The 13,409-nt window shown below is 34.1% G+C and overlaps 1 protein-coding gene across 15 annotated transcripts in view; it reads left to right on the forward strand.

Annotated features, from left to right (window-relative positions):
- The window catches only part of LOC145266567 (RUN and FYVE domain-containing protein 2-like), a 328,450-nt gene that overhangs the window by 85,636 nt on the left and 229,405 nt on the right, over positions 1-13,409 (forward strand). For all 15 annotated transcript variants that reach the window (XM_080122395.1, XM_080122403.1, XM_080122393.1 and 12 more), the window contains one exon: positions 10,614-10,784. In XM_080122395.1, the coding sequence (XP_079978521.1) occupies positions 10,614-10,784 (171 nt within the window). The remainder of the gene's footprint in view (positions 1-10,613; positions 10,785-13,409) is intronic.

The following is a 13,409-nucleotide window of genomic DNA, read 5'->3' on the forward strand; positions in this document are numbered from 1 at the left end:
ATCAAACTCTCTTCAGCCGATCTATCTTATCTGTTTATAACCGGAAGTGGAAACATCAAAATCATACATATAATTATGTCAACTTTTTAATATTTTACACATTGACTCGTCAGAAGAATAAGAACTCATTAACTTTAGAAGACGATAAAATTACATAAATCCGAAAAAGGTTTGAAACCGACGGTACCGATGACTTGTCTCATCTAAACTTTCTGAAAATAAAAATATGACTATTACGCTCTTATTCTGAAATTTTTTCTTGTAATAGAGACTCTGCTAGAATTCTTTTTTCCAAAATATAACCAAGTATATATATATATAAAAATTTGTCGGTAGAAATAGAAGTGCTTATTCAAATTTGCACTTTAGGCAGCAATTAAAAGTAAAGAAAATACAGAAATGTCTATATGATGTACGTATCAGTCACGGAACGAATTTGAAATATTCCAAAAATCACATAATTTGATCAAGTATTTTTTTTTTTTTACTCAAGCAAATTAAATTTTACGACTAAGTGAGTCGTAGTGTTTTTGTCGGCCATGATGAAATTCAATGAAATCAGAAAAAATAGGCAGGACAACTCAAATCGAAATGTTGATGCGAAAAATCAGTCTTATGTTCAACGCAGTTTAGTAGAAAAACTGCTAAAAGTCGTAAATTTGGATTTTCTTAGTTTTTAAATAAAACTACTTGATCGATTTACGTGATTTTTGGAATGCAATAACTTCGTTCGGTAATGAGTACATACATCATACAGACTTTTCTATATTTTCTTTATTTTTAATTACCACCATTTTAAGTGCAAATCTGAAAAAGCACCAAAATATGAGACCAAAGGAAGTCTATTTTTGCTAGGTTGGGACGATTATTTGTTAATATGTTAACAAATTTTTAATATGTTAACAATTTTTAATATGGTAACACATTTTTAGTATGTTAACAAATTTTTAATATGGTAACACATTTTTAATATGTTAACAATTTTTTAATATGTTAACAATTTTTTAATATGTTAACAATTTTTTTAATATGTTAACAATTTTTAATATGTTAACAATTTTTAATATGTTAACAATTTTTTTAATATGTTAACAATTTTTAATATGGTAACAATTTTTTAATATGGTAACAATTTTTTAATATGGTAACAATTTTTTAATATGTTAACAATTTTTTAATATGTTAACAATTTTTTAATATGTTAACAATATGCTTCAGGTTTGAAGGATCATCTCTACTATTATTATAAAAGTCACTTTGTGTTTGTGTGTGTTCCTTCTTCATAGGTTCCGAAACGGTTGAACCCATCTTTTTGCAAATTTTTGCACAAAGCTAATTTATATGTCTGGCAGTGTTCTTAGATATGTTTTGTACAGAAATTCATAAATATCGAAAATCGAAAAAAAAAATTCGATCTTAAAAGTAGCTTTTTCTCTCTTATAAATAAAAAAGAACAATTTTTATAGAGGAATATTTTACATTACACCGGCCAAGGGAGATAATAAAATTTCAGCAAATCATTTCTTCTTAAAAAAAAACAGATTTATTATAATCTAGAGATATAGCAGTGGTAGAGCATTAAACTACAGATTGAATGATCCAGTGTTCAAGCCTGGGTGTACCTCACCAGTTTATTTTATTTTCTTTCTTTATGAGTTCAATTTACAATAAAAGAAGAGGTGTAACTTAAAATCCCTGCAAATCATTTCTTTGTTTGCATTTTTTAAAACTAAACATTAATCGGAAGTGACTTTTCCAGGGCATTCATCGTCAAGCCCAAATATCAGCAGTAAACAAACACAGATAGAATTTGATGAATGACATTATCATTAATTTAAAAAAAAATTTTTTTTTTATCTATTGCGGACTATTATCCTCATCTTTTTCTAAGGTGTTTCACGACGTTTCGGCCAACTATCCCTCTGGCCTTCGTTAGGTGGTAACTGCGACAGGATAGGAACTCCGAATCTCCTGACTGCATCAGTCAGTAGAGAAGAAATCCTTCATGACCGAGACAGTTTTTATTTTTGTTCCTATTCAGCGTGCCCCTTTTTGGGGAGCTGGATTTTTACCCTACAATAAAAACTGACATTGTGTCTAACTCTGCCCTCGTGGGGAGGCAAGTAAATAGGAATAATAAATACGAAATTAAAACATATTAAAGCATGTTTTACAACCGGGCAACACCAGGCAGTTTGCTAGTGAATACAAATTTGTCTTATTCATGAACCTCTTTTGTCTTTTTCGTACTCTTCTTATTAGAGATGTTTCTTTTTCATACTGCTCTTATTAGAGACATTTCTTTTTCGTACTGTTCTTATTAGAGACGTTTCTTTTTCGTACTGTTCTTATTAGAGACGTTTCTTTTTCGTACTGTTCTTATTAGAGACGTTTCTTTTTCGTACTGTTCTTATTAGAGACGTTTCTTTTTCGTACTGTTCTTATTAGAGACGTTTCTTTTTCATACTGTTCTTATTAGAGACGTTTCTTTTTCGTACTGTTCTTATTAGAGACGTTTCTTTTTCGTACTGTTCTTATTAGAGACGTTTCTTTTCCGTACTACTCTTATTAGAGACGTTTCTTTTTCGTACTGTTCTTATTAGAGACGTTTCTTTTTCGTAGTGTTCTTATTAGAGACATTTCTTTTTCGTACTGTTCTTAGAGACGTTTCTTTTCCGTACTCTTCTTATTAGAGACGTTTCTTTTTCGTACTCTTCTTATTAGAGACGTTTCTTTTTCGTACTCTTCTTATTAGAGACGTTTCTTTTTCGTACTCTTCTTATTAGAGACGTTTCTTTTTCGTACTCTTCTTATTAGAGACGTTTCTTTTTCGTACTCTTCTTATTAGAGACGTTTCTTTTTCGTACTCTTCTTATTAGAGACGTTTCTTTTTCGTACTCTTCTTATTAGAGACGTTTCTTTTTCGTACTCTTCTTATTAGAGACGTTTCTTTTTCGTACTCTTCTTATTAGAGACGTTTCTTTTTCGTACTCTTCTTATTAGAGACGTTTCTTTTTCGTACTCTTCTTATTAGAGACGTTTCTTTTTCGTACTCTTCTTATTAGAGACGTTTCTTTTTCGTACTCTTCTTATTAGAGACGTTTCTTTTTCGTACTCTTCTTATTAGAGACGTTTCTTTTTCGTACTCTTCTTATTAGAGACGTTTCTTTTTCGTACTCTTCTTATTAGAGACGTTTCTTTTTCGTACTCTTCTTATTAGAGACGTTTCTTTTTCGTACTCTTCTTATTAGAGACGTTTCTTTTTCGTACTCTTCTTATTAGAGACGTTTCTTTTTCGTACTCTTCTTATTAGAGACGTTTCTTTTTCGTACTCTTCTTATTAGAGACGTTTCTTTTTCGTACTCTTCTTATTAGAGACGTTTCTTTTTCGTACTCTTCTTATTAGAGACGTTTCTTTTTCGTACTCTTCTTATTAGAGACGTTTCTTTTTCGTACTCTTCTTATTAGAGACGTTTCTTTTTCGTACTCTTCTTATTAGAGACGTTTCTTTTTCGTACTCTTCTTATTAGAGACGTTTCTTTTTCGTACTCTTCTTATTAGAGACGTTTCTTTTTCGTACTGTTCTTATTAGAGACGTTTCTTTTTCGTACTGCTCTTATTAGAGACGTTTCTTTTTCGTACTGCTCTTATTAGAGACGTTTCTTTTTCATACTGCTCTTATTAGAGACGTATCTGTAATACATCTTGATTTGTTTTCTTTTTCTGTCCAGGATATCTTCAAAATTCTCCTCCGGAACCAAGTTTCAGTTGCCTCTAGTCTCTTCCTTGTTCTGTTGGTGAATGTTCAGCACACACAACATACATTCGGAGTATTCTGAATTTGGTGTCTATTTTAATGTTTCTGTTGGTCATGATTAAAGGCGACTTTGTATTTCAATAGTGCACCTTCTATCAGATGTAATCTAGTGGGCTAGATATTTGAATTTGGGGTTTGTATTACTGTACACATAGATTCGAAAAAGTTGTCAAAAAACAAATATATAACAAATAAATGTTATCAAAGGCAAGATAAGTTACTTTTCTACCAAACTGGATATATTTTTCGTGTTTTTATTCAATGTAACATGTTTATTCAGCTCGAAAACGATACAGTGTTTACCGATGTATTGGAACATTCAAGATGGCATCTTATTCTCTCTTTAACACAGTAAGTGTGGGAAAAGATGTTATAAATAAAAAACCGGATAAAATACTGTTAAAAACTCGCTCAATATATGTTACCGTGACATGGGTTTTTAATAGTATTTTGTATAGTTTTTTTTTTATTTATAACACCTTTTTCCATACTTACGGTGTTAAAGAGGGTGTGAGACGCCATCTTGAATTTTCGAATACATCGGTAAACACTATGTTTTTCGAGCTGAATAAATATGTTATATTGAATAAAAACACAAAAAATATATCCAGTTTGGCAGAAAAGTAACTTATCTTGCCTTTCATAACATTTATTTGTTATATATTTGTTTTTTGACAACTTTTTCGAATCTATGTGTACAGTAATACAAACCCTGAATTTGTTAGCTTGTTTTACTGATACACTGCGACTTTGTATATGTTGGAGCTTGGTTGTTCTTTGATACTGTCATGCTTACTGTTTTTGAGATGTTTTAACGAACTATTAAAATATAATAATTATAGCTTTAGCATGGTGTCATAGATTTTTTAATTTACATCATGGTTCAAAGTATGAATTCACAAAAAGTCACCAAACAGTGAGTGCCTGTGGTCGTTAAGCTGTTTGTACCGTTCTATTCTGGTGATGACATCTCGCCTGATATGTGGTGGTGGAATACCATTTAGGCAGTATAGAGCTGACAAGGGAGTTGGTCTTACGGCACCAGTTATGGTCCGGTATGCCTTGTTCAGCTCTACATCAATTTTATGGGCATGGCATGATCTTGCCCATACTGGGGCACAATACTCCGCTGTGGAATGGCAAAGACTAAAATCTCGCAGTAGCTTCATCAATATAGAGGAAATCGATCCCAGGCAAGCTGTCTCCTATAGGATGGAACGATGGCGAGGCTATAACAGCAGGAATAAAAATGAAGCCCTACCAGACCCAAAAGAAACTCTCCCCCAGGGTTCAAACCTTGGTAGAATAAATTGGGTGACTCTAAATAGAGCCAGAGCCAAAGTAGGCAAAACAAAAGACAATCTCCACAAGTGGGGCCTAGACACCGCACCTTTATGTCCATGTGGAGAGGTACAAACGATGCACCACCTTAGTGAAAACTGCCGATTGGGTCCTCATTGCTCAAACCAAGACCTTAAGGAGGCAAACAGCACCGCCATGCGATGATTAATTTCTATTGCAATAAGATATGATGATGATAACAAAAAGTGACAAAAACAAATGAATGGGTAAACATTACGAATAGCGTTAGAAATTATTTCAGTGGTGCAAAGCAATTTATTTCGCTTTATGTATTGTATGTAGTTCATTCATAATTATACTAACTGGCAACTCGGCATTGCCCGGTCATACAATATGCTTAAACATGATAAGCCAAGAAGGAGCCAGTTCTCTATTGATTATTATATTGTAGCCAATAGATTGTAATGATTTCAAAATTTAAAAAAAAAATGTGCCTTGGGTGGCATCATTTAGCGTTCCAGCCTTAGTCATTACTGCTTGAGCTATCAACACATAGATAAGGAAGATTAAAAATTAAGCGACTTCAAGCTATGAATGTATATTTGAGCAAAGTGTAATATCTGTTCTGATGCTACACTTCACCTTTTCTGTCCTCGGTCAGTGAAGGAGAAATCCTTCATGACTAACACAATTTTTAATTTGCTCCTATCCAGAGTGTCCCTTTTTGGGGAGCTGGATTTTTCCCACATTAAAAACCAACCTTGTCTCTAACTCTGCCCTCGTGGGGAGGGAAATAAATAAGAACAGGTTTAGTCGACTAACTCCTGCCAAGTTTTTGCCAACTGGTTTTTATTCAATTTTGACCCGTTAGCAGCTATTTTTATCGGCTAAAAATCAAATTGAAATTCTTTCACAGGTCCAAATCTTCTGTCTATAAAATTTCAAGTCTGTAAACTATAAAATTCAGACAGGTGTTTGGTAGAGATTGTCCACACACACACACACACACACACACACACACACACACACACACACACACACACACACACACACACACAAAGGGGGGTCATAATGCTCCCTATCTTAGGTTGAGCATATTAGGAAGTGATATACAAACTGCCATTAGCGTATTAAGTGATGCTCTTTGTGTAAACAAATCAAGCTTAGGCATTTGAACGATGTCAAAACATCGTTAATTCACTACCCGCAGAGCAGCAGCTGAATAGCATAGTGGTGAGAAGCCTTGACTGTCGTTTGGAAGATTCTGTTTCAAAATGTTTTGCTTTTGGAATTAGTTCAGGATCTTCAGTCTTTGAAAAAGATGAAAAAAAAAAAAGAATTATGCGAATTCTATCTGGAATCTTGAGAAAGTTGTTGGCAGCATGGATGATGAAATTAAGAAAGAGGAGAAGGAAGAAGAAAAGGAAAGTAATCTGAACGAGGGAATTGAGGTGCAGACAGAGGAGATAAATAGAGAGCGGGGGGGGAGTACAAGATGGAGGAAAAAAGCATTTTCAAAGGTAGTGGGAGGAGAGAAAACAAAGAGACGATTAATTAAAGTGAAGAGGGAAGGGAGCTGAAAAATAAATAGAAAGAAGGGGAAGGAAGAGGAGATGAAATTAGACGAAGACGGAGTGAAATAAGAAAAGGGGAAGGAAGAGAAGATGAAATTAGGAGGAGTAGGGCTAAAAGAAGAACGATTAGGAGTGGGTGGAGGCCAGAAGACGATATACAAGTAAAAACAGTAGAAATTAAAAAAAGAGTAACAATACGAAAAGATGGTAAGAGGAGTGAAGAGGGATAGGAAGAGAAGTTGTAAACGTAGGAGTGAAAAGGAATTTGCCTGATATTTGAATGGGATCAGTTGTCTTTGTCGGATCAGGATTTAACCCAGACCCTGATCCCTTCCACCCTTCCGTGTCACCCGGGCAAATTGTTTCTTCATCCTCAAACCTCACCTAAAGTTCATCCAACTAAACAAACTAATTATCTGAAAACGGTTGGTATCATAAAATTGTCAGGGCAAGTAATTCTCAGCTTCCTCGGAAACATTTTGTTTTTGGTTTTGCAATTATTTATTTTTTATTTATTTATTTTTAGCGAGTTGTATGTCGGGCGTTGGGAGGAGGAGGTTTGTCATGTGTCTCAGAAAATGAGTTCGGTTCTTTGCTGCGTTTGTCATGTTGGCATTTTAGGACCTGCGGTTCTTCCATGATTGCTGAGTCATTAACGATTATGTTACTTCCGACGGTGCACACTCATCATGATTTGAGTTGGGCTGAATAACCTTATTTGTTGACCTGTTAAAGACGTACAGCGCCATATTTTAAAGAACATTATGATTGCATCTCAACAAACGTTGAACATACGCTGTACGTTTGTTGAGATGCAATATGGCGTTCGTTAAACAATATTGACGCTTGGGATCAGTTAGGTTTCAAGGACCACAGAAAATTGTGTCTTCATCCTCAAAGTTCATCCAACTAAACAAACTAATTATCTGTAAACAGTTGGTAGCATAAAATTGTCAGAGCAAGTAATTTTCAGCTTCCTCGGAAAAATTTGTTTTGTTTTTGCTTACAATTTGAAACTCCTTTCCGGGATTCTGCTTTCCTAACTGTACTGACATGCAGAAGTTCAAGTGTAATGTAAACAGACATCTTGCTACTCATCTCCCTTCATAATACCCCTGCAACTTATGTCCCCGATAGTAGCTCCCTACTTCAAAGTGGCACTGTGCCTTGTTTTGGGTGAAAATCGAATAAAGAAAATTAAAAAAAAAAAAGACAAATGAAAGGGACAACTTCGGGTCTACGCTGCTTGACTGCAGACGTACATGGCGTCCTACATTTATCAACCTTTATCCTCGAGTGGCCATAGGGCCTTGATAAGCGATGACTTCCTTGTAAAAAAAAAAAAAATGGCATCTATAAACAAACAAATAATATATCAGAATTGTTTGATTTTTCGTTACAAAATGAAAAAATAATTTCCTTAAAAAAATAGTGGGGGGGGGTATGTATTAAATAGTCATTTTTTAATTAGCCATATATACCCGGCGTTGCCAGGTTGAAACATATTGTCGGGTGGAGGGTTTAGTCACATATTATTTAAGATACACTGAAAATTCTAACTATATTTTTGAGTTTACAACCATTTTTTGTTTTGATCAGTCAAAAATTGTCGCATTTTTGTTAATTTATTATTTTCTTTTTCTTTTTCATGAACCATCCTGAATCTCTTTACACCTGTAGTTATGTATCATATCTATTTCCAGTAAAAAAAAAAAGATCAATAATGAAATGTCTGCAGCCATTTAATTTTTCCATATGAACCATTTGGTCCTCTTTAAGAAAGGGCTTCCGGAGCCACTCGGCTTCACTTCACCAGGGCTTAACAAAATTCTAACAAGTATAAAATGCGGAAAATTTTGTCTAACTTAACTTTTCTTGAAGCTCCAAATCGTACCCTGGACATTTATATCTATTTTTATATTTCTGTTGTCTCATGGATTGCCGATACATTTTCAACAGATGCACCTCGGATTTTTCCTGTTCTGGAATTTATTATCAACGGCATATCAACCCTTTTCAGGTTATTTAATGCCGAATCCAAAGATTTCGAAGAATATTTTTTTAATAGAATATATTTGTTGTTTTCAAGTCGGATTCTATTTAACCCATAGTTGGGACCCTTACAGGTACTACCACTCCGGGTCAGAGTGGACCTGGGAGCAATGGCAATGAAAGGGTGGCTCCACATTCCCCAAAGCCCGCAAGCTGGGGCCTCACCACTGGATATAGTTTAAGGTCATATCCAGGACTTAATTTATTCTTAAATTATCTTCAGAGGAACCGATAGTAGACGATTTCCACTTCGCCTATTCCTCTCTCTCCCCCCCTTCAGCTATTTCTGTCTGTCTGTCTCTCTCTCTCTCTCCCCTCTCATTTTTTTAATATCCCTTCTTCCTCTCTTACTCTTTTCTCCCACCACCCCTTTTACTAATCAAACTTACTATCTATATTTTAACACGCACCGTTTCCTTGATCCGTTTTTATAAGTTTTTTTTTTAAACTGTACATATATTTACTTCTCCCCAACTTGACGACTTTTCTTGAAGCTCCAACTCTTTCCTTTGACATTTATATCCATTTTTATATTTCTGTTTTCCCTTGGATTACCGATACATTTTCAACAGATGCACCTCGGATTTTTCCTGTTCTGGAATTTACCATCTTTCCAATTAGACTTTTACCAGATCCCTTTTTCTCCCTTTTTCCTGTTTCTTGCTGTACCATTCAAATTGAATGCCTATAAACTGTTAAATGACTTTTTATGCAAATATGATAAACTTCATATTTGTTTCTTCGAATGCATTAACCTGCAAATTTTATTGTATATTTTATGAACCTCTTCCCTCTGATGAGAAGAGTGCATTCTTCGAAACTCCATGGAATAAGGGTTTTTCTTGTTTTATTTGTACTCCTAGTCAAATAATTAAAATTTTGTATACCTTCCTTACATAGCCCTGTCGGTGGGGCATTAGAATACGCCGACTGCCCCCCTGCAGAGGGTAAAAGTCCCTCAATGGGGGTCCTGGATATGATCTTAAACTATATCCAGTGGTGAGGCCCCAGTTTGTGGGCTTTGGGGAGTGTGGAGCCACCCTTTAATTACCATTGCTCCCAGGTCCACTCTGACCCGGAGTGGTAGTACCTGTTTTGGTCCCAACTATGGGTTAAATAGAAACCGACGTGAAAACAACAAATATATTCTATTAAAAAAATCTTTGGATTCTGCATTAAATAACCCGAAAAGGGTTGATATGCCGTAAAACAAAAACAACCAACCAACCAATCTTCCTTACAGTTTTGAAAGGTTTTTTAAAAATTAAAAAACAATTTTTTTTCAACATCAACATTTTTATTTTATATATATATCGAGAGATCTTTAAGATTCTGATTGTCTCTTTAAGTGCAATTGTTTGACTCATTCTTGCACTTGGTTCACTGGGTATAATATACATGTATACATTTCATTCTGTGATGTCACACTTATGCCATGCATGACATTAACTCTGCACGTGATTCGTTAATATTCGTACATGTCCTAACTTGGTCATTTAATGACGAAGCCCATGACTAGGCTGTAGGAGTAGTTCACTAAGGAACACAAAAGCATTTGAAATAGGATGATTAATCAAGTTGTGGCAGGAACTGGAACAAATGACCTGACAATATATAGGTCAGTAGATTTAGATGTAGCTTTAGGAGTGGGAGTGAATTTTGCAACTGTTTATGAACAGTCTTTGGTTTGTGACAGTTAAGGACAATTTCCAGTTTGATACAGTAGAAGGCAGAGATGAGCTGACATCAACTGACAAGCACCGTCTGACAAAAGACTAAGACGCTGACGTTAAGTAAATAAAATAAATCCTCAATTTTCAAACTTCAACTTTTTTACAAAATGACATTTTTTTTTCTTTCTCTTTCAGGACGCGATCCACAGACAATTGAACGAGCGAATTTACTCAATGTGTCCAAATTAATCATCAAAGAACTCATCGACTCTTCCCTGTCACACGGCCGAATGCTGGACGATGACCATGTTCCCCTGCAGCAATTCTTCGTTGTACTTGAACATGTTCTCAGGCACGGACTTAAACGTACGTACCCCCCCTCCAACTTTTTTTCCCTTTCAGTTTTTTTCTCTGATGTTCAATAAATTTCAGAAGGCTGGGTGTTTGAATCACCTCGGGGGTCACCATTTTATAGTAGGGAAATGTTGTACATTTCTCTCCTAATAATTACTTAAATAAACACAAGGCCAAACGACATTGCTTTTAGCAAAACAATAATAAAGGGTTTATTTAGAAAAGGCGAGATTGTATCTCAGACTGAAGAGAAAGAAAGAAATTGTAAAAGTCTGTTTGGAGGTGTTGTCTGCCATAAGACTGCAGTAGTCAATTAGTAGCAGTGGGAGGGGTGAGTGAGAAAGGTCTGTATAGGTCGCTTGCTGTTGTCTCTCTCTCGATCACAGCTGAGATCCCAAAGGGCTAAAAATAGTACTTAAGGAGACAGCTCAAATCAATACGCCCTGCCAACCGATTGGTCAGTGTGGCCGAATCACTTTGGTACCAGGCATTGATCCGCTTATAGTAAATAGTTTGTTAACTGCTATACAAGTTTTATTATATTTGACGAATAGTGCATTCATAATCGATACAGTTCTTTGATCTGTTTTCCCTACTGAAACTCTTCTGAAAATGAAAACCAAAAAATACTTTCAGCCAGTTAAGGTACATTAAAAGATTTCAATAATTTTCAATTATAAAAAATTGTTTACCAACACAGTATTGAACTAGGATGGAATTATGGTGTTACGTTCTATAAATTTTCAAAGTATACATCATCTTTTATGTTTTTCCTGGGGATGAGGTATATCTTGAAAATTTTGAGAACATTAGATCCTGGTTCGACACATATTGTTAAATCATATATCTATATATATATATATATATATATATATATATATATATAGTCTTTGAAGTTTTTAACATTTGAAACTATACAAAAAAATTACTTTTTATCATTCGTTAAAAAACCATCTAGTCAGTAAGTCATTTAATCACCTGCAATCACTGCATCAACTCTCTCGAATTTACTATAATACCAATTTTTTTTATTTTTCAAGGGATCATCAGTTGTTTACCATGAAACACTGTTTCGGGGGATTTATATATATATATATATATATATATATATATATATATATATACTTCAGAATAGTTTTTATTTAACAATCAGTTGTTATGGAAACGTGCGATTGTAGGTTTACAAAATATTACTGGCAGTAATATTCTATAAGTTATCCCATCTAAACAAGAATTTAATATATATATATATATATAAAGAGCAAATATTTAATAAAACATGTTAAAAAACACTTTGAAAAAGAGTTAAAAACATTTAATTTGAAAAGGAAACACTAAATAAGTGGATAGTCCTTAATCCACGGAGTTTCGAAGAATAAGAGGGTAGGAATTAGCAAAATGCGGGATCGGATTTTGCTTGCAAAAGTATTTGATGAAACTGCAAGTAAGTCAAAGATCTTACTTGATAACAAAAAGTGAAGCAGAGGGAATAGGGTGAAGAAAAAGGTGATTTCACATGATTATATATATATATATATATATATATATATATATACACACACACACACACACACACACACACACACATGTAACCTTATCCCTGGGACATTCCATGTCAATTCACCAGGCCATTACACCCACCAACACCAAATTACTTGAAATTTTATTTTCTGTCAGGTATGGGATTAAAATAATTAAATATTCAGATTCTACAGTCTCTAAATGTCCTTCTTACCAAATTTCAGAAATATTGAATGTGTGGAAGTAATTTTTTTTTTTTTTAAATTTTATAACACACTGAAATTCCGTGATGTTTTGCAGCATAAATTTAGAAGCAAAATATGCAAATTTTACGACCCCCCCCCCCAAAAAAAAATCCGAACGGTAAGGTTTAGGACCAAATAATTTGGCAAATTTTCTTAACTCATGAAGGGAAATATTTGTGCGAAATTTCAAGTAATTCGGTGTCGGTGGTGCAGATTTTAACTTTTTGCTGGTGTTTTGACATGGAATGACCCCTCTGTGTGTGCGGAACAGTCTCTACTAAACTACTTTGTCAATCTGTTTTGTCCGTCAGATATTGGCCCATGTTGTTAAAAACAAAATTTTAATCACAATCGATTTCATCGGTTTTAATATTTAGTCCTGATTAATATTTTTTTTTTTTCTTTTAGGGAAGATAGATATAATTTTTTGTAGGTCATTTAGGGAAGATAGATATAATCTTTTGAAGGTCGTGATCGAATAAAATATGTTTCTTATCAAACGCAAATCAATAAATCATAAACAGTACAATTAAATCATACCTTGTGCCCTCAACGCTTAATCACAGTGGTCCTCCGAGACTGTCAAAATAGAAATGAAAAATTTCGTAATGTTGTATTCTATTGTATAAATCATTGTTAGTTTTATTTTTATGTGAAATAAATTGGCATTTTGGCTAGGAAGAAATTACAGCATCTGTTCACATATTATTTAACCTTTTCTGTTGTCAGTCAGTAAAGAAGAAATCCTACAAGTTTGATACCTCTTTAAAGAAAAATTGATAAATTAGGACAATCGATATAGACAGTATCTAAATTTGAACTCTATACTTAGTGGGTAGGCAGAAACTTTGCTTCTCATGAGCTCAAAAGT

The sequence above is a fragment of the Euprymna scolopes genome, chromosome 41, assembly GCF_053919585.1.
Source record: "Euprymna scolopes isolate OS-2025 chromosome 41, ASM5391958v1, whole genome shotgun sequence".
In the NCBI taxonomy this organism is placed as follows: domain Eukaryota; kingdom Metazoa; phylum Mollusca; class Cephalopoda; order Sepiida; family Sepiolidae; genus Euprymna; species Euprymna scolopes.